The 19,576-nt window shown below is 44.4% G+C and overlaps 2 protein-coding genes across 2 annotated transcripts in view; one reads left to right on the top strand and one right to left on the bottom strand.

Moving 5' to 3' along the window:
• Positions 1–12,169: 12,169 nt before the first annotated feature.
• Positions 12,170–13,629, bottom strand: MELLADRAFT_96475 (uncharacterized protein; the record flags this gene model as incomplete). The annotated part of the gene is made up of 2 exons (XM_007407499.1): positions 12,170–12,918; positions 12,960–13,629. The coding sequence occupies 2 exons, from the start codon at positions 13,627–13,629 to the stop codon at positions 12,170–12,172; spliced, it is 1,419 nt and encodes a 472-aa protein (XP_007407561.1).
• Positions 13,630–15,095: 1,466 nt separating this feature from the next.
• MELLADRAFT_104527 (uncharacterized protein) overlaps positions 15,096–19,576 on the top strand; it is a gene marked incomplete at both ends in the record, with an annotated part of 4,728 nt that continues 247 nt past the window's right edge. Inside the window, 8 exons of the mRNA XM_007407494.1 lie at positions 15,096–15,182; positions 15,248–15,677; positions 16,160–16,194; positions 16,333–16,361; positions 16,437–16,522; positions 16,598–17,250; positions 18,277–19,036; positions 19,219–19,481. Coding sequence (XP_007407556.1) covers positions 15,096–15,182; positions 15,248–15,677; positions 16,160–16,194; positions 16,333–16,361; positions 16,437–16,522; positions 16,598–17,250; positions 18,277–19,036; positions 19,219–19,481 — 2,343 coding nt within the window. The remainder of the gene's footprint in view (positions 15,183–15,247; positions 15,678–16,159; positions 16,195–16,332; positions 16,362–16,436; positions 16,523–16,597; positions 17,251–18,276; positions 19,037–19,218; positions 19,482–19,576) is intronic.

Here is a 19,576-nt window from a genome sequence, read left to right on the forward strand (position 1 = left end):
TCCTCTATGATAAGGTTGGAAAAAGGCTAACTCTTATCAGTCGAAAACAAAATGTGAAGAAGTTAAAAGGGATGAAATTGATTTGAGTTTAACAAAACCGAGAATAAGTTTCAAAGGACTATTCCAACGATATTCCCATGCAGTTTGAAGTGCTTCAATTCTTGCTTTGCTTTCTTTTCAAGTTTAGATATCTCTTCAGTCAGAGTAAGTGTTCCAATGACAAAGTAATCGATCTACTACTTTATCAAAAAGATTAGTACAGAAGTTTATCGCTTAAAAGCTCAAGGGATGACGAACTAGTATAATCTACACTTCAACGCTTGAAAGTCAACTGAATGTTCTTCGCCTCACCTGTATCATCAACCGAGTCTGCCTGCCTTCTAATCCAACGTTTTTCTACCCCTTGACAGGCGCTTGTGAACGAAACAAAAAACTGAAGCACGTAGCAAATGGATTTAAGTAATGGACTAAGATATGATCTTATGATAAATTGAGTTTGTGGTCCAGCGACCGCGTAATCATATAAAATTTCGATAGTGGGATGCTTGTTGTGTAGTATGAAGTGAGTGATGGATAAGTTGATGATGTGAGTGAAATATGATATAAATTGACCGTAACAAATGGGAATCGGATGCGATCAAGAAAAACTCGATAAGTTCTTTCTTGGGGCTTGACCGTCATTCATGAAACAATTAATAAAAAAATATTATCAAGAGATTTTAAACCAGTCTCTAAAAAAGATTGAATGATCGGTGAACACAAGAAGTGAATACTTGAACTGAAGCATCCATGTAAACCAACTAGACTAGACTTATGATCTCTTGCTCAGAAACCAAAATTAATTCCTCATCTCTGCTCGATTGGGAGGATAGTTTGAGGATTGAACGACGTTAATGCTAAAGATTAACTTTCAAGTCGCTTTAAAAAATTGACACACAAATGTTAGAGTTGGCAAAACATGAGGCGATTGCCTTCGAAGCTTCAAGGCAAGCAGTATGCAGCAAGTATCGAAAGCTGCACTCGATAGACAAAAAGGAATTCCGAATACGGGAATCGAACCCGTCTGTCCCGCGCGCTTCGATTAGCAGATTGAAAGGCGGAAATGCTAGCTGATACACCAATTCGGATTACACCGTGGACAAAAGCCCGTCGCATCCGGGTTTGCGACGACAGGACGCTTCACACGGGGTGTAGCGACATGTGTATGCTACATAGCCAAAACTGACATGCGACCGTCTGACATGTACTGCGACAGGATCCTCGAAGGTGCGACAGGTTGTGAACAGGTTGCGACAGCGGCCGATTTCGCCTTTGCGGTGCGACATCAAGCCACTTCCATACGCCACTCAGTCTCAGCTCTCCTACCCACTCCTCAATGCCCGTAAACCTCACCACTAGGCCAAAGATGAGCAATGAAGGCTACATGCGCATGTTTTTTCTTAAGACAGATTGAAGATGCTCAAATGTTTGGTAAGTTGTGTAAAGAAGCCGATATACCGCTGTGATTGGAACGAGTCAACTTTTAGTGTGATCAATGGACTCATATGGGGACTTTTGTATACAGACCGACCAATGAGAAGCATGATCATAAGGCATGCCAATCTATTGATTCAAAAAGGTTTCAAAGACACCTTGGGCTCTCATGTTTTGCTACCCAAATGATACTAAACCATCCACGAGTGCACTCTGATTGATTATATTCATACAGATTGAGTGTGATCTGGCCCATCATGTTCAGCATTTAGATAGGTTTAGTTATCCAAAATATCAATGTGTAGCTTGTCTTTTGAAGAAAATGGAGAACTTGAGTCGGTACTGATCAATTGTGGCAATGTTTCATGAGATGCTTTCAGAAAGAAAAACCTAACAAAAGTAGATAGTAGATAGGTAGTTGAGTGTATGCCTCGATAGTTTAACTGAAAGAAGTACGACGACTGCAGCGAGGTAAGGCTTGATTGAATAGTAGATACAATGGGGTCTTTGATGGAGATGTACTGTGTTGATGCTGTAGGTCAGACAATCGGATATGAGCATGATCAAGCGCTTGATCAGTTTAAGCTTCCTTGTCCTTTGAAGCTATATGGTAGATCACCTCGGAGATGTTCAGTGGCTGGATGTCGAGTGGGCATTTCAGAGGAATAGGGTCGGCTGAGTTGTTCCCTCTATCTGATCGCTAAAGGAAAGCCTCGTCGGTGGTCTTTGGATCTTCGTATGTTTGTAGAGGTCTTCTCTTGAGTATTTGACTTCCATTGACCACGGTGAGCCGGTCCGTTTTGGTCGGTGTACAATTCGGTTGTGCGTTGTGAGTAAGTACAAACGCTCATGATGAGAGATGAAGGTTGTTGTCCTTTGTTGTCGGATTGGATCAAGAATGGCTTGAACGGCTTGATGTCGCACCGCAAAGGCGAAATCGGCCGCTGTCGCAACCTGTTCACAACCTGTCGCACCTTCGAGGGTCCTGTCGCAGTACATGTCAGACGGTCGCATGTCAGTTTTGGCTATGTAGCATACACATGTCGCTACACCCCGTGTGAAGCGTCCTGTCGTCGCAAACCCGGATGCGACGGGCTTTTGCCCACGGTGTTATGGAAAAGAGAGTCCGAACGGGTATATGACCCGCTTGTACATTTAGCTGGTGCCTCATCCTTCACCTTTTTAAGAACGAATGGTCCTTTTGTGATATAACTAATTTCCATCAAATCCAAGCAAGCCTCACCAGCTACATAGAGACATTGGCCACTGAGCAGAAACACATTTGTGGCAATTGTGATCTTCATAAGGCAAACGGACATCATTCCTCTTGACTCCACAACGACACCGCCTATTGTTTTAAGTTTTCATCTGAGCAGATCTAATCACATTTGCAGTCAGATTAAACAAACCAAAGTGGTGATCAATAAGCTTGTCAAGGTCAACTACGGTTGGAACTCAGTGCATAGGCTCCCGGGCCAACATAACTGCTTTGATCTCCACCTAGCTGCTAGGTCATTTCGTAGTTAAATCTGGATCAGCCAATTCTATTCTAGTTTTGACCAGATTAATCTCTTTTTCTTCGTTGCGCTAAACACTTTTCATATTTCATTTTTGACCGACTTAGCTTAAACATTTGAATACAGACTTGAAAGGCAGCTCATTTTCTACGTACCTGATGGCTTATGGATAGAGATGGAAATGAAATGGTTTGGACTAAGATGAAACAGTAGCGTGGAATGTGTGATGGATTTGTAGGCCCTTATGAGACTTTTTCTGTATAAATACCGTCTTTGTATAGCCTTGTATTTCTTTCTTCACTTACTCATCTCGCTATTTCTGATTTCGTCCACAACCTTCCTAAACTTTCCACTCTCACATCGTCAGGTGTGTATTCTCTGCTTGTTGTCGATAATTCCAACAAAGCATTATCTTAACACTAGCGCTTTTAGGTGTGTATTCTCTGCTTGTTGTCGATAATTCCAACAAAGCATTATCTTAACACTAGCGCTTTTAGCCCATATTTTGGTTTTTGCCACTTTCTGCCCCTTCCAGATTCAGGAGCATACGAAACATTATCAGTACTCTACTCTTTAACAAATGTCGAATTCAGCTCCTGCTTTGCCACATAGACAATCCGGAAAAATGCCATCGACCAGTTTCCCTTCAAACTCCGGCCTTACTTCAGCTGTGACTGCGTTAGCTGCAGCTCCAGCTGGAATGCGAATGCAACTTACGGACACTAATTATGCCGTCTGGACTACGTGGATGGAGAGCGAATTGGACAATTTAGGAATTTGGAATGTTGTGGATCAATCTTATGTCTTACAGGAAGACCCGCCCGCTGAAGATCTTGTTAATTATTCAAAGCTCGAACGGAAAGCATACAACTTTATTGTTTGACATTTGGACGAAAACAATTTAGCTTTGGCCACCCAATTTGCTGCCAAGGCATCTTCTAAAACTGGTGCTGGTCTCTGGAATCATCTCAAGGAAAAGTACATGCCCAACAATGTTTTTCATCAAACTCATGTCCTACACATTTTTCTTCACATCAAGTATTCTACGTCTCTTCAATTTACCAAAGAAGTACGAGAATCTATCGCTACGCTTTCTAGAGTCGGCCTTGACATTCCCGAGCGGGTCCTCGTTGTTTTGGTCCTTGCTTGACTCCCTCGAGCCATGGAATCCTTCATTCGTGTGATCTCTCATTCGATGAACTCCAAGACTACCGTTAACTTCGTTTTAAATCGTTTGGAGCAAGACGCTCATCAACAATCTACTATGGACAACTCTGCCAGTTCCACCGCTTTAATTTCCACCGGAAACAAGAATCCCGGACACATGTGCACTCATTGCAAACGCCCCGGTCACTTGGAGCCTCGCTGTTGGATTGCTCGACCGGAATTGAGGCCCGCTTACGCTCGAGGACGTTGTCCTGCCGCAAATGTCGTCTCATCTGGCACTGCCAGCATTAAAGAGGTTCCCAGATGGGAATATGGGTCCTAGTGATCAGATTCCCATTCTGCTACTGTTACACAGTTCCATCAATATTTCCTGAGTAGCCATTGTGATATATGTAGTCAATATTTTGAAATGTGTGTCTCAATCTGAACAAAGTTACAGCATGTATTACACATGATTTTCTTATCTAGATGAGCAGATAACTGAGCGGACCTGTATGTAGCTGATAGCTAAGGATTTATTCAGATGTTTGCACATATGTAGTGTATGCTTTATGGCTCAGATGTGCAGTGCAAGATGATTTGATGCTCCATTCTTCTCTCAATGATATTCCCAGCCTAGGTCATGTTCCGACCAGGGAACCTATTTAATGCTGGCAGTGTGGTGCTCCAGCAGCTCCTCCTGCTCCGTCTTTGTCTTCCGGTTCTGCTCCTGTGTCGACTGCCATGTATGCCGGGATGGATTTGGATGCCCCAATGTCAGCCTCATCTTCTCTACCTTCCAACACTGCTCTTAATGTATCACTCACGCCTATATCTACACTTCTTGATTCAGGATGTTCTGATGTTATGTTCGCAAAAAGGGAATCATTCTCATCTTATTGTGATTTTACATGTAACATCAATATAGGAGAAGTTGGAAGAACTGTGAGCGCTGTTGGGAAAGGTGTTGTCACTGTTCAGGGTGCTGGAGGTGTTGTTATCTTTGAAAATGCGCTTCATGTCCCTGTACTCCCCTATAATCTTATCCCGCTTTCACTTCTTTGGCAAAAAGGCGCTCAAATCTGTTATCATGGAAACGATGCTTTTTCTGTTGTTCGTGGCGACAAACTTGTGTTTGATGGAGTTTTCAAGAACCGTTTACTTTTTCCTAATATCTCTATCAATCAATCTCACTTCAATAATAATTCAACTTTTTCTTTCAACTTATGGCATGATCGCCTAGGACATATCAATCATGATTATCTACGTTCCACCGCCTCCCACACTGATGGTATTGATAAAATTGACGGTAAAGATTTCTGTGACTCGTGTGCCATCAGTCGTTCCACTCGTGTACCCTTCTCTGGCAAAATTCCTCGACCTTCCTACCCTCTTGACGTCATTCATTCTGACCTGTCAGGACGTATTAATCCTCCTACTCCCTCTGGCTTCGAATACTTCATGAAGATAACTGACGGTCATTCATCTTACTGTTGGATCTATCTTTTAAGATTCAAAAACGAAGCATTGGATAAATTTAAGGAATGGAAGGTACAGGTTGAACGCTCCACAGGTCGAGTTGTCAAAAAGCTAGTCAGCGACGGAGGGGGAGAATATGTCAACAAAGTTTTTTGTGAATATCTTAAACAAGAAGGCATCATACATGACGTTACTGCATCTCATACCCCCCAACAAAATCCTTTTTCGGAACGAGGTAATCGGACTACAAATGAAAAAGCTAGAACAATGTTACATCGAGCTTCTATGCCGGCTTTTATGTGGGGTGCTGCCGTGCTAACTGCTGTTTATCTTGAAAACCGTACAGTATCGAAATCCTGTGATGGTCTTACACCTTTTGAGTCGCTTCACGGATCTGCACCATCAGTCGGACATACTCGGATTTTTGGCTGCGCTGCTTTTCAACACATCACTCATGGCAGGGACGGTAAATTCGGACCTCGAGCTGAGAAACTTGTGCTTGTAGGTTTTGTTGAAGGCATGAAAAACTATCGGCTTTACGACCCTTTGTCTGGTTCAATTCTAACTTCTCATGACGTGCGTTTCAACGAGTCTGAATTCCCATTTCTCCAACTTTCGAATAATCCATCTACTACTGTTGTACCTTTTGTCGAAGAAGAAATCCTGGGAAGGGAGCCCGTGTGTGTTCGCCTCCATCGTCCCGAACTTGCAAATGAACTACGTTTAGAACAGGATCAAGTAACTGCGACCGCTTTAATATCTCTCATTGGCAATTCTATTGAAGATTCAGCCAACTTATCTACTCTTGATCTCGAACCAAATCCGCCAACTTATGCCAAGGCCCTTCTCACTAAAAACTCTATGAAGTGGCAAGCGGCTACTTTTGAAGAATTTGATTCGTTTGCAGCAAATCATGTTTTTGAAATTGTTGATTCTTTACCTTCAGATCAGAAGCCTATCACTACTTGTTTTGTGTACACAAGAAAATTTGACGATTCAGGATTCCTCAACAAATTTAAAGCCCGTTGTGTGGCCCGTGGCTTCCTTCAGGAAGAAGGAAAAGATTTTGAGGAAACTTTTTCGCCAACTGGCCGCCTCGCTACCTTACGTGCTCTTTTTGGTCACGCTGCTGTTGAGGATCTGGAAATTCATCAAGCTGATTTTGTGACGGCTTTCCTTAACTCTGAACTTGGTGAAGGTGAAACTGTGTACATCATGATTCCCAACGGTTTTGTAGACTGGGTCAAACAACTTCCTTTACTTTCTCCTTTTCGTGCTTGGCTTCCAGCACTTGTCTCTAGGTGTGGTTCTCTGTGGCTTAAACTTCTCCGCTCTCTGTATGGATTAAAACAAGCCTCTTGTAGTTGGTATCTTACTATCAAAACATGGTATTATAAACATGGATTTATTGTAAGTAATGCTGATGCGTGCTTATTCATTTATGTTGGCAAGAAAGGTGATCATATTCTAATCTACATGTGGGTGGATGACATTGTTATAGTGGGTAAAAATATTAGTTGGGTGCTTGATGCGTTGAAAGGTGATTATTGCATTAAAGATTTAGGACCGGTTAAAAACATGTTAGGAATGCAAATCAAGAGGGACCGTGAAACTAGGACTTTGGCAATTTCTCAATCAAAATACATTAATGAGTTACTTAAAGTATATGGTATGGAGGATTGTAAACAGCTAGGAACGCCTCTTCAATCCAATCTTCCTATCTTGCCCGGTTCTGAAGAAGAAATCATGGAATTCAAGCTCAGTGGTCTCAACTATTGACGTGCAGTTGGCTCTTTAAACTACCTCTCACAATGCACCCGCCCCGATCTTTCTCATTCTGTTAGCCCAATTCCTAGAAAAACCGACTATGGCACATTGGGGACATTTCAAACGAATTCTCCGCTATCTACGAGGAACCAGCACACTTTGTCTCACCTACGGTGTACAACCTATCAATCAAACCTTACTCAAAATTCAAACCGATCTTAGCGGCCCACTCCTCAGTTAGCTACGGACTGTAGGGTGGGGTTGATCCGCGATGGGATTCTTACATGATGTGAATCCGCACCCAGTGGACCTCTCTTACATGCGCGTCAGAGAGGTCGCGGTGGGGGAGTGGCTGAGCCCTGCCTCTGGGTTGGTTTTCGTGAACCAACCTCTTGGCCGGCCTCGCGCCCTGGGTCGGTGGGTGGGATTAACTTTCCGAGTTATTTTAAACTCGTTTCTTAAAAAACCCGCTTTGTACTCGTTATATAAAGTGTTTCCTCACTGTTGGGTGGGAGGGGAGGTATTAAATTTTTTTTCCAAATGTGTTCGAAAAAAGGAGATGAATTATCTCGGTTGAGATTAATTATAAATTGAGCCTTGACGTTGTCTTGCAAGGTGAAAAAGGTTTTCGTTGAGAATTCTAGGATTCCAAAATGAAATTCTCAACTTGGTTGGCGCAATTTCTCGTGCGCGTGTGCATGCACATTTTCACCTCCGCTAAGTCACCGTGGGCATAGGAACCACTGCGTGCCTTGCGGTTCCCTCAACCCACTCCTCAGTTAGCTACGGACTGTAGGGTGGGGTTGATCCGCGATGGGATTCTTACATGATGTGAATCCGCACCCAGTGGACCTCTCTTACATGCGCGTCAGAGAGGTCGCGGTGGGGGAGTGGCTGAGCCCTGCCTCTGGGTTGGTTTTTGTGAACCAACCTCTTGGCCGGCCTCGCGCCCTTCAGACCCGCCCACCCTCCGATAATTCGAGACGGGTTTCGTACGGTTGAGCTCCGGGACCCATCACTAGGCAGTACCGGTCCTCTACTCGTCGCCTAGCCACCTGAGCTCACCCATACCGACGACACCCGGACCGCGTCCTCAATATCAGGTTCGCCAACTCAATTGCTTCAAAATAAAGTTTCTTCTACTCAATTGAACTAGTATTCAGTATTCATGCGCGCCCGCCACATGATCTTCGTCCTGTACTACTACTGACGTCTCATCATTCCTTGCTAGACATCCACGTTTCTTTCATCGATTGCTTTTAAGAACTTTATCGTATCTTCTATGTCTTCCTCGGAATAGGCTTTCAGGTATCTTAGGTAAGTAAGCGACTTCCACCGTCCCTGCTTTGCTATTGTTCTCATCGGTGTGCCGAGGTTGTATCTGATTGATGCGCCTCCTACCCTGAATGAGTGCCCTGACCAAGTGTTTAGACCTGCTTTCCCCCAGCACTTGCCTGCTAGTTTTAGGAATCTAGGTTTCGTCAACGGTCTCCTTCCATTTGAGCTGGACGTGCTGAATATCAAGTTGTCGCGATCTGCCTTTTCGTTTGCCAACAACACTCATTCTAAAGCTGCGACGGGATCTAATACGTTAAACTGTTGTTGTAAATGGATCATCTGGACTTCTTTCGATTTCGCCGTCTTCGCCTTCCTTAAGTGAAGTATTGCAAAGCGTTTTCCATCTTTTTCTCCAAACTCCACGTGCCTTCTTAACAAGGCCCCTTGTTCTGGTTTGTTCCTTAACAGTTCTCCTAACCGTGTCATTCCCCAGAACGCAATCAATTCCACCAAGCCTACAAGGTTCAATTCTTCTGATTTCCCGTAAGTCGTCTTAAATAACTTGAACAATTGTCTTGTCATAATCGGCTGCTTATTGGTCGTTAATTTCTGTTCTTCCTCTAGGCGTTTCGTAGCTCTCAATAGTACCGCTACGAACTCTGTGTCTGCCAATGGTCTCTTCGTATGTCTCACCATACTCCAGGCTCTAATACCATCCAGGTACTTCTTTATCGTTACTGATGAGATTTTCCTACTTGGTCCATCTTCTCTTTCTAGCTTTGACTCTCCGGCCCATGCTATAAATTCGTATATATCTTCGTCTGATATTTCTTCGTTTTTGTCAAAACCACCAGCGGTTTTATCTTTAAATTCGATAAATTTACTCATGCCGCTTGAGTATCCCTTCAAAGTGCTGGTCTCCCATCCGCTCGTCGCCGCGTGTTTGCCGGCTAGTGATGTAGCTTCTTCCGCTGTTTCGAAGTGTTTTGGAAGTGCCGGTTGTGGTTTCTTTGGCATGATTGGACTTTAGCGGCAAGGATATCGGTAGGGGTCTTAAATTGGAAGAGGGGCTCTGAATCACTCAGGTTATAAAAAAGGTTATGCATTTCATTCTTGTATCACAAATTTTTTCAAGTCCTTGGGAATTCTAATCCATACTTCATCTCTCACGTGTTTCGAGGAGTCGAAACCCCTCGATAATTTATCAGCGGCATTATCTTCCGATCTCACTCTTTCTTGCCTCACTCTACAATCTAACCTCATCAATAGATCCTGGATTTGAATCCACTCTCTGTTCACCCAGCGGTTTTTTGACTTGCCGTTACGCACAGCGCCCTCTGTCACGACATTATCCGTAAGCACCAAAAACTCCTGTCCTTCTACTGGCATCAGTTGGGTTAAAATCAACAATCCCAGCCGTAGTGCGACAGTTTCTGCCCAGGCAATCTCACGCCTTGTATTATCGGCTTCGACTTTGTCCCAACCTGTTCGAAGCCGGAACCTTGACCATTTTCTGCCGATTACTATGCCGATTCCATATGAGGTTGATGCGTCGCCTACCCACGCGACGTTCCTCACTCCCGGGCTTGGTATCAACCTACGTGGATTGGCAGTAGACAGCACCTTTATCCATGTATCTAAATCAATCATCACCTCCTCCGGTATGTCGCGTAACGCTAATCTATTTACCCATTCTGCCATCCAGTGGTACATCGCCACACAGTGGCATTTCAACTGCGGATATATCAACGACGCGTGTGCCAACCTTCCCGCTAGTTTCTCTACTTGTTTATGGCTCAACCGTTTCAGCGCCTTGAACTCCTGGATTTGCGATATCCTTAGGAGTCGCTTGGAGTCTTGTAGGCCGACAGTTTTGTTTTTACCGTCCCATACCATGCCTAGGTATTTTTGTTGATAATCAAATTCTTTCCATTTCGTAGGGTTTGTCACTACTCCCAACTCGTTGCTTAGTTCTACCACGTGCGTCATGTTGAAGTGGTTTGACCCGTCATCTGGTTTAACGAACAGCGTATCATCTACCCACCGAAAAGCCTGGGTGAATCCAAACTTTTTCTGGACAATTATTTTCCAGGTATTGGCTGCCTGGCCAAAGGAGCCGCATCCGGCTACTCCTCCAAACGTGATCCTTGTGTCGAGAAGGACTTTCCCGTCGAATGTAAGGATCATCAAATACGGCCATTGGCCTGGCTTCGTCGGGATCTGACGATAGGCTTTCGCCCAATCGTATATGCCTAGGAGTACGGGGTAATCGATAGATAGTAAGAATTTCACTACCTTGTCGAAATCATCCCATGACGTGATGAAATCGTCTTTGTCCACCATCGCGTTCACAGAATTGATTGTTGGTTCTCGTCTAGGAATTGATAAGTCATTTATGGGCCTTAAAGAACCGTCGCTGTTAGTGACCGCTCCTAATGGGTTCGTTCTGAAGAACCCGAGTTTATTGTAAGCTTCCTCTTTTGTGAATGGTCCGTACATTCTCCCTGCCTCAATTTCTTTTGACAAGTTTCCTTCGATTTCCTCTTTTGCCTGAAGAGCCAATGAGTGATTAGGTGGGCAATAATATAGCATGTCTGGTAAGTGAATCTCCGGTATTCCTTGGTCAAAACCCTCCAGAAATCCGCGAAGAATGTGGCGTTTTTCTTGTAAGAGGTTGTTTGCTCTTAATTCTCTCTCCCATACGTGGAGATTCATTTCACATCTGACTTCTGTTGGCCATCTGCCCCGTGCTCTCCCAGTCGGTTTTGCTAGTGAGATTTCACGCCTGAAGCCCGAAGAGGGGCTTGTGTTCAGGTCGCTCTCAGATCGGGGGCTCACGTCTAAACGGGGACTTTTAGATGGGATGAGGGAAAAGGCGAGGGGAGGGGAGGCAAGGTCATTCACAGGTTAGGCACGTTTGGTCTTGTTCTCAAGCTGGCATCTCATGACTTCATTTCATAAATTGAAAATTGAGTTATTCTTTTTAAATTCCTTCTGATCGTGACTCACTAACGCTTCTTATGATATCTTCCGTATTTAGCACCCCGTGCTCCGTCTCTACTACGGCTTCGGCTTCTGCCTCTCTGGTAACCGCTATGGTTCCTGCCTCTCTCTAGGCTTCGGTCTCTATCTCTCCGCTCCTCATACCTACGATCGCTACTCGTGTAGTCCCTACGGTATCTTGACGTCGCTTCTCGTTTCGCCTTCTCTGCGGCTTTCATTGCTTTGTACTCGAGAGGTGGTAGCCAACCTTCTTTCCTTGGATGTGTCGCTTCAGGTTTCAAAATCAAGGTCGACGATTGTGTCTTCGCCGTGGACGTTTTCGGGAGACCATCTTCTGGGTTCATGTTCTCCCTCGGGCCACCCGGTGCACAGGGATTTGTAAGGAATGCTCTTTCATTTAGATTCTCGCATGTCATTTTCACCTCATCGAGTATCACCGTTTGGATTTTCGAAATGTTGCAGATATTCCTGTCGGTCGTTGACCGCATGACTCCTTGGCGGATTCTTCAACAGTATCGTAACACTACCATCCAACCCGCTTCCTCTCTCAGCTCTATGACTAGCTGTCGATGTTTCTCGAAGCGTTCTGCCTGAGTCTGCCATCCTTCCTGCCTTACATACTTTATGAACAGGGATATGGCGTCCAGCCACTGTTCATACTGCATCGTTAACTCGTCCATCGGTGGGTTTCCGCTGTACATTTTAACTCCCGCTCCGCCTTCCAGGATTTTCGATTCTGATAAAGCTTTCATTGTGCACCAGGCTTGATGGTCTTGGATCAAGAAACTTTTGTTGAACACTGCCAAGGGAATGTAGGCCTTAAAGGTACGTAGATAAACCTGGAGTGTAGGGGACAGTTGAGTAAGGCCTTTCGCCATTTGTACTGAATCATCCTGTAGGATCCGCCGACCGTTCTCGATCACATCGCCGTTGGACAGCACCATTCTACCTCTGCCCGACTCGAGAAGAGCTTTCGCCAATTCCTCTTCCTCCACTGATGTCGTGCCGGTGGTAGCTTGTGGTTCAGCGTTGATCCGCTCAACCATCCTTCTCGCTTGATGAGTCGTTGCTCGAGTCCGACGGTCTTCTCCCACTGATGATGTATCGGAGAAGCCTTCTTCAATCAACTGGTACGGGGCCGGTGACCTACGTCGATCGCCTCGTTCACTCCGATGCTCAGCTGGTGCTGGTGATGCGTGAGAGTCGCGATCTTGCTCGTCCTCTGGGTACCTGCCTCTTCGAGCTCGAGACCTGCCTCGTCTATGAGGTGAGTCTCTAGTTGGAGACTCCGGAGACTTTCTACGCCTGGCCTGAGATCGTCGCCTCGGAGAGTCTCGCGATCTGCTTCTCTCGAAAGGTGAGGACCTTGGTCGGGATTCGCCTCTATGCGCACGCTGAACTCTGACCTCCGTTCGACTCGGTGTTTCACCAGGTTCTCGGACCGCTCCGTTGGTTCTGCTCTGAGGCATCTGGGCTTGTTGAGGAGGGGGGGTTGTTGAGTTCGTTGGGGTACTGGAGGGGGTCGCTGAGGGACAGGAGGAGGTTGCATCCGAACTACCTGTTCAGGTTGTTGACGAGGTGGTGAGATGCGTCTTGGGATCGGTGAGACTCTCCTGGACTCTCTACGACGGCTTGGCCCTACTGACGGGTCACAACTACCCCCGTAATCTGAAGGGACTCCCGGTGCGAACGTTTGTAGGAATTCTGCCAAGAGGTTCGCTCCTGCTGCCTTATCCAACGGATTGTCGCTCGAGTAAAGCTCCTTGATCCGCGCTTGCATGATCACAGCTTTATCTCCGTCCGCTGTTTCATAATGGGGGAGGCCACTTGTAAGTATACGCCTTGTTTCTCTGTCTGCTCTATTCACCAAGCCTGTTTCCTGTTGATGCGTCGACGCGAGCAAACTGAATTGATCATGATTCGTGTCCTGTTCTTTTCTCAATAATTTGACTGCCGTCCCTTTCATTCTTTATAAAAGGGAAAGCCTCAAGAAAGCTCAGTCAACCAACCTACCCCCAAGATCAGATCACAATTGGGGGGAAAGCGGCTTTAGAAAACCCCATAACAAGTCTTACCTTAGCAGCTCTTACCCGTTTACATACCGACAATTGCCTTTGTTGAATTGTAGCCGGCAAACATCTGGTTCGAGGAAGTTTCCTTTCTCCTTCTTGATGGCTGGACATACACGTACAACAATTTATCATAATTCACTTCTGTCAGTTTTGATGTTCAGGACGTGACTGGCCTCTGGTGCTATCTTTTCTCTCAGAATCTTAATCTAGATTTTACTCTACACCATTCAAGATGTCCTCAGCTCCAGCCCCAACTAATACCCAATATTCATCAATCGAAATGGATCAGAGTAGTGCGAAAAACTTTTTTTTCTTAATAGCATCTGTGTTTAAGTCACAAGCTTATTCTTCCCTCTAAACGTTTTAAGCCATGGGCAATACAAAGAACACAAACACAAACTCTTCACCCGAGAACTCTGCAAAAAAAAGGAAGATGGATGGTACAAACCTTGTATTCATATCTCACCAAAAGTCCAATTGCTGACAGCTGTGTGATGTTACAGGAACAACCGATACTGATACTGATAGTTCAGAGAAATCAAGCAGCGAATCAGGTAAGATCCAAATTCACTTAAAAGTCTAAAAATTTTACTAAACAGTTCTTTCGATTTTCAATTTGGTTCAGATGGAGATCTTACCTTGAAGGAGAAGGCTGATCGTAAACGCAAGAAAAAGGCCGTCAGAAAACAGCGACAGGAGGAGAGGCGTCTTGAGGCAATGATTGGGAAAGCTTCCAACTCGAATGCATCACTCAAAGCAGCCTCACCTGTGGCAAGGGCGATCCATGAGTATGCCTCGAAAGAACCCGGGCTCTGACCTCCAAGATCCGACTCTCCCGGAGCCACCTACCGACGAAGAGCAGCAAGCTTGGACGGAACGTAAATCAAGACGGCAAAAGTTGATGACCGATGCGATCGAAAAGGCCAAGCGGAAATATCTTTCAAAGCATCCAGCCGGATTCAAACCAAATAAGACTCAGATTAGAACACTCGAGAAAGATACAGTCGAAAAAACACTCACAAAACATCCTATGCAGCCAGTACGGTTCAACTCTCGCATCTCTTCTAGTTTTCGTTTCAAATACTCGCCTGCATCTGGATCCCAGTGCGAGGGAGCTCTAGCATTAGCAGGATTCCCACGCTGTACCTTTGACTGGGGCGCCTCTCCCGATTCTCCGTGGAACACCTCCATTTTGTCTATCATTCTTGAACAGTGGGTAAAATGTTACAATTCGGGTGGGGCTGGAGCTTATCCAATTCTTGAGAAGGATAATACGCCCGAGAACCGACAATCGATTCTGAAGCGATGGTTAGAGAACAAGAGTCCTCAGTATCGAACTCAGACCAAACGGGCAAATCTCATGAAGACGCCTGAGGGTCGCCAAACTGTTGCAAACAACGACACAAATGTGGCAAGCATGGCAAGTAAGAGACGAGGGAAGGACAAGGTGAAGCAGCTCAAGCTCAACTACATTTGTATAATTGGCTAATTCAAAATCTCTTTGAATTCTAGATCTACAAAGCACGTATGAGTGTAGTCGATAAGCTCTTTGGCGCAGACTCACCTGAAGCAGGTCTATTTGCACACCTAGAGGTTCATTCCGAGGACGAGATCACGAATGTAGATGGGCGCGCCTTTCGTCACCGAATCCGAGTTGCTTGGAGAGGTGCCAAGCTTGATCAATTCATCAGCCTTATTGACAAGTGTATTGAGGGTAGAGAAATTGTACCAAAGGCCAAAAAACAAGCAAAAGAGCTGACAAATCGCGGACCTTATTCTTCAACCCTTGACGAGGATCAGTATCTGCCAAAAAAATTTCAAAAATCATTGGTGTCCGAGTTATGGTTCAGCAAATTGCCGGGTGTCACAGCTCATTACCTTGAGCTCAATGATACAGATATTGTAGATATAAATCAAGCGATTCACGACCTGACAAACTTATGTACACCTCAAAACATTCAATCCAACAACATGCAAACACAGTAGGAAACCTGTGTAACCGGTCGCCCACAATTCTTCTCTTAGGATATTGGTAAAGTATCATGTGATCTAGAGAGCTATTGAATTTTATACTGTGTTTTGGCGTGTACATATCTTTTATGATGGCTATGAAAAGTCTTTTTTTTGGATTGCTGGATGGGAACGTGGGTCAACCTATGTATATAGATGGTTTCTCTTTCTCTATTAAATTTTTTTGATGTAAATATTTGGTTTCCATTGGTGTTTGATTAAGTGGAGGGAAGTTCGATACTGTACTCTTCATCCGAGTGATAATGAAAAACTCAAAAATTCAAGAGCGTGAAAAAAAGCCTACCAAGAGTTTCAAGTCAGGGCAGTGAAATGATGACTTTTTGTTCACTTCTCTCAGTTCATCAAATGGTTTTGTTGAGATTTTGTTTGGCCCGTAATCATTTTGCTCTCCAGTAGCCTTAGACCCTTCTCAAAACCCTGTCACCCATGTCCGTTTTTGGTGCGGGTCAAGAATGTGTAACAAATTCTATACATAAATTCATGATCCAAAAACAATCTTTGTCCTGACATCCTGACTCGAAAACCTTCAAATTTTATAAACATCATCTTGGCTTCACTTACTTTAGTGGTTTATTGGTGAAGTTTGGGTACAATTGTAAGCATCCGCTGGGCCTAGATCAATGAAGTCGAGTTGGGATTCTGATTGACAACCAAATTGTTTTCTCTTCAGATATTACAGGTTCCCAAAGCTTCAACAATCATATCTGAAATCAAATTCTCAAAGGATCATCAAGGTCATATCAAAAGTGAACAATTGTGAGCGTTCTTCTTGTCAATGATTGTTATCCTGCCACCTGTTGATCCCCCTGACTTCTTTTGGAATATACAAAGGCGCCGATCAAATGGATTACTTTGGGCCAGATCAAATCCGTTGCTGCTGTGTGCCTTTAGGATGTCACAATGAAAGATTTGAATTTGATGATCAGATCCACTCAGGAAGGCTTTTCCATCGTACAAACTTCAAGCGTCACCTGCAAAAAAGCAAAAACAACAAAAACACGCCCATGCGAAGCACCAATACGAATGAAGTCCTGTCAGACCAGCTTTCCTCTGTCAACACCTTGGGTAGTCATGGACAACAGATACAATCTAGTGAAAAGAGAAAGGAGCGATCTGAAAATGAAGACAAATCATCAGGTGATGAAGACGTACACCGACCAAAGAAGATCCAACGTGTGGAAAATAGTAATATCACACTTCCAGCTATAACATTAATGACATTTCCAACAGAATCTTACAAGATACCTCAAAAGTTCCTTCAACACAAAATGTGCTTAGAATCAATGATGAATGTTGCATATGATCATATATTCCACAAGAAATCAAACTGTTCATGTCGGAAATCTCTCACCTTTGAAAAAACCCGAGTCAAAAAGTGGATGACTTCTGCCAATCCGAAATCGATCCCTTTTTGGAAAGAAATCCCAGCTACGATTCAGGATTTATTAAAGAGATTCCATCTCAAAATAACGCCGATTGAGACTGTGTGCTGTGTAGTTTGCTTCTCGTTGCATGGAAACGCAGAAAGTCATGCCTCAGCAGCTTTACGATGCAACGAACAGCAATTTCCGACCAACTCCTCTAAAGCAGCACGCATAACCTGTAACGCACCTCTTTTCAAACAGAAAAAAACGAAATCAGGAAATTGCAAAGCGATACCACGGTCAATATTCTACCATCAGAAACTTCTTGAATGGCTTGGGAGGATGTGTTTTATTCCCGCCTTTGAAAAAGCTCTCGATAGCCCCCTCAATGCTAAAAAACCACCTAGAGGTTTGATGCACGATATCTGGGATAGTAAGCTTTGGAAAACTTTCAAAAGCGACGGCAAGATTTATACACAAGCTTCTGGTAATTTGGTTTTTGGTCTTTATGTTGATTGGTTCAATCCTTACGGAAACGGTTCAGCAAAAAAGTATTCTTCGGGTGTGATCTTATTGATCTGTTTCAGCCTCCCACCAAATATACGATATCACGCTGAAAATGTATTCATCTATGGTATAACTCCTGGGCCACGAGAGCCTCCATCACAAGCAATGAATCACCTGCTTGCTCCTCTCATAGCCGAGCTAGACGACCTTTGGAAAGGAGTTCGATTCACCAAAACGTCTCTTTATCCACACGGACGAGTCTTTCGAGTAGCAATATGGCCACTGATCGCCGATATTCCAGCTAACAGGAAGATTTCAGGGTTCGCGGGCCATTCTGCCACATACTTTTGCTCAAACTGTTACATCACCTGTGACGAGGTAGACGATATTGAAGTTGAGAGGTACAAAATCCGACACATAACTTCAATACACCAGCAATCACAGGTTTGGCGCAGTGCAGAAACTCAGCACGACCGATCCAAATTGCTGAAGACTAATGGAGTTCGATACACTATATTATCCGAACTCAAGTATTGGCATCCCATCAATCTTGGCAGTATTGATACGATGCACTGCCTTCTTCTTGGCTTACTTAAAGACTTTTCGATCACATACCTTCAAATTCCCTCTGCCGGACAGATCATCCGAAAACAACTTGACAAGGCCGAACTTGAAGGAATCTATCCTGAAGACCAACCATCGGCGCTCCCTCATCTTGTGCCAGACACCGATGCTCTAACAGAATGCCCTGAAGATGAATCATCTGAACCTAGCTCTGATAGCCGGATGTCTTACCCACAAGCTGCCAAATCTCAGACCAGCACTACAACTATTCTTTCACACCCTACGACAACTAATAGATCAGATGCTTCTGATAGCTCTTCCAGTACCATTCTTGGTGCTCATGGCCCAGCTCTCACTCCGCATGAACTCAAACTTATTCACATATCAATTGAACAAGCAATAACCCCCTCCTGGCTTCCTGTAGTACCTTCGCTCTTTGGGACCACTGCGCATGGCAGTGTAAAAGCTGTCCAATGGCTTGTTTTGTACACAGTTTACATGGTATTCTCTTTAATACCGTATCATGCAAATGCTGAGCCAAATTCCGATTCTCAGAAGATCCACACAGCGATACTTCTTGCCACACAGATTATCAATATTTCTGTGTCCCGAGTCATGAGTGAGGAGGATATCCAATCTCTTGGATTGCTACTTAAAACCTACCGTCAACATCTTCAAACCGTATGGCCTAACATCAAGTCTAAACCCAATCTGCATTTTGCCCAGCACCTACCCGATCAGTGTCGCCGCCTTGGACCCCCACCATACACTGCTGCTTGGGTAGGAGAACGCCTGATTGGTACACTTGTCCAAACACCAAAGAACTTTTGTGCAGGTATGGTTTTTGGTCTTTCTAATTGGTCTTTCCAATTGATCCACTGTTGACACTAATTCTGCTCTTTTCACACCGAATGGATAACATCTTTTTAGGGATCTTGGGTAAGACTTTGATCCGCGCACATACCCAGCGAGGACTGTTTCAAAATCTCCTGAGTCACCATACTTCTTTACATACAGCCAATCTTTCTATCACCTCACGAAATAGTGCAACCAGATGGAAGGAGTTTTCTCCACCTGGTGATGTACTACATGCGGTCAAGGAGCTTCTACAATCAAATTCGAGCGTCAGCAGTGCCAGTATTGATTTGATGTCAACATCCTTGTGGAGACATAGTGGCAAGTCTTATAGTATAAGCTCACGCCACTTAGGTAACAGCTATATCGAGTATCACATCAATGGGAAGCATGGCTTTGGGTCAATCGAACATATAGTTCGTCTAGTTAGTGATAGCTTATCAATATTCGTTGTACAGGCTTTCTTGCCTCTTCAGCCATCCGATCAAATTCGAACCCCTTATCACCTATCGCCTCACCT

Source organism: Melampsora larici-populina, assembly GCF_000204055.1.
Source record: "Melampsora larici-populina 98AG31 unplaced genomic scaffold MELLAscaffold_9, whole genome shotgun sequence".
Lineage (NCBI taxonomy): Eukaryota > Fungi > Basidiomycota > Pucciniomycetes > Pucciniales > Melampsoraceae > Melampsora > Melampsora laricis-populina.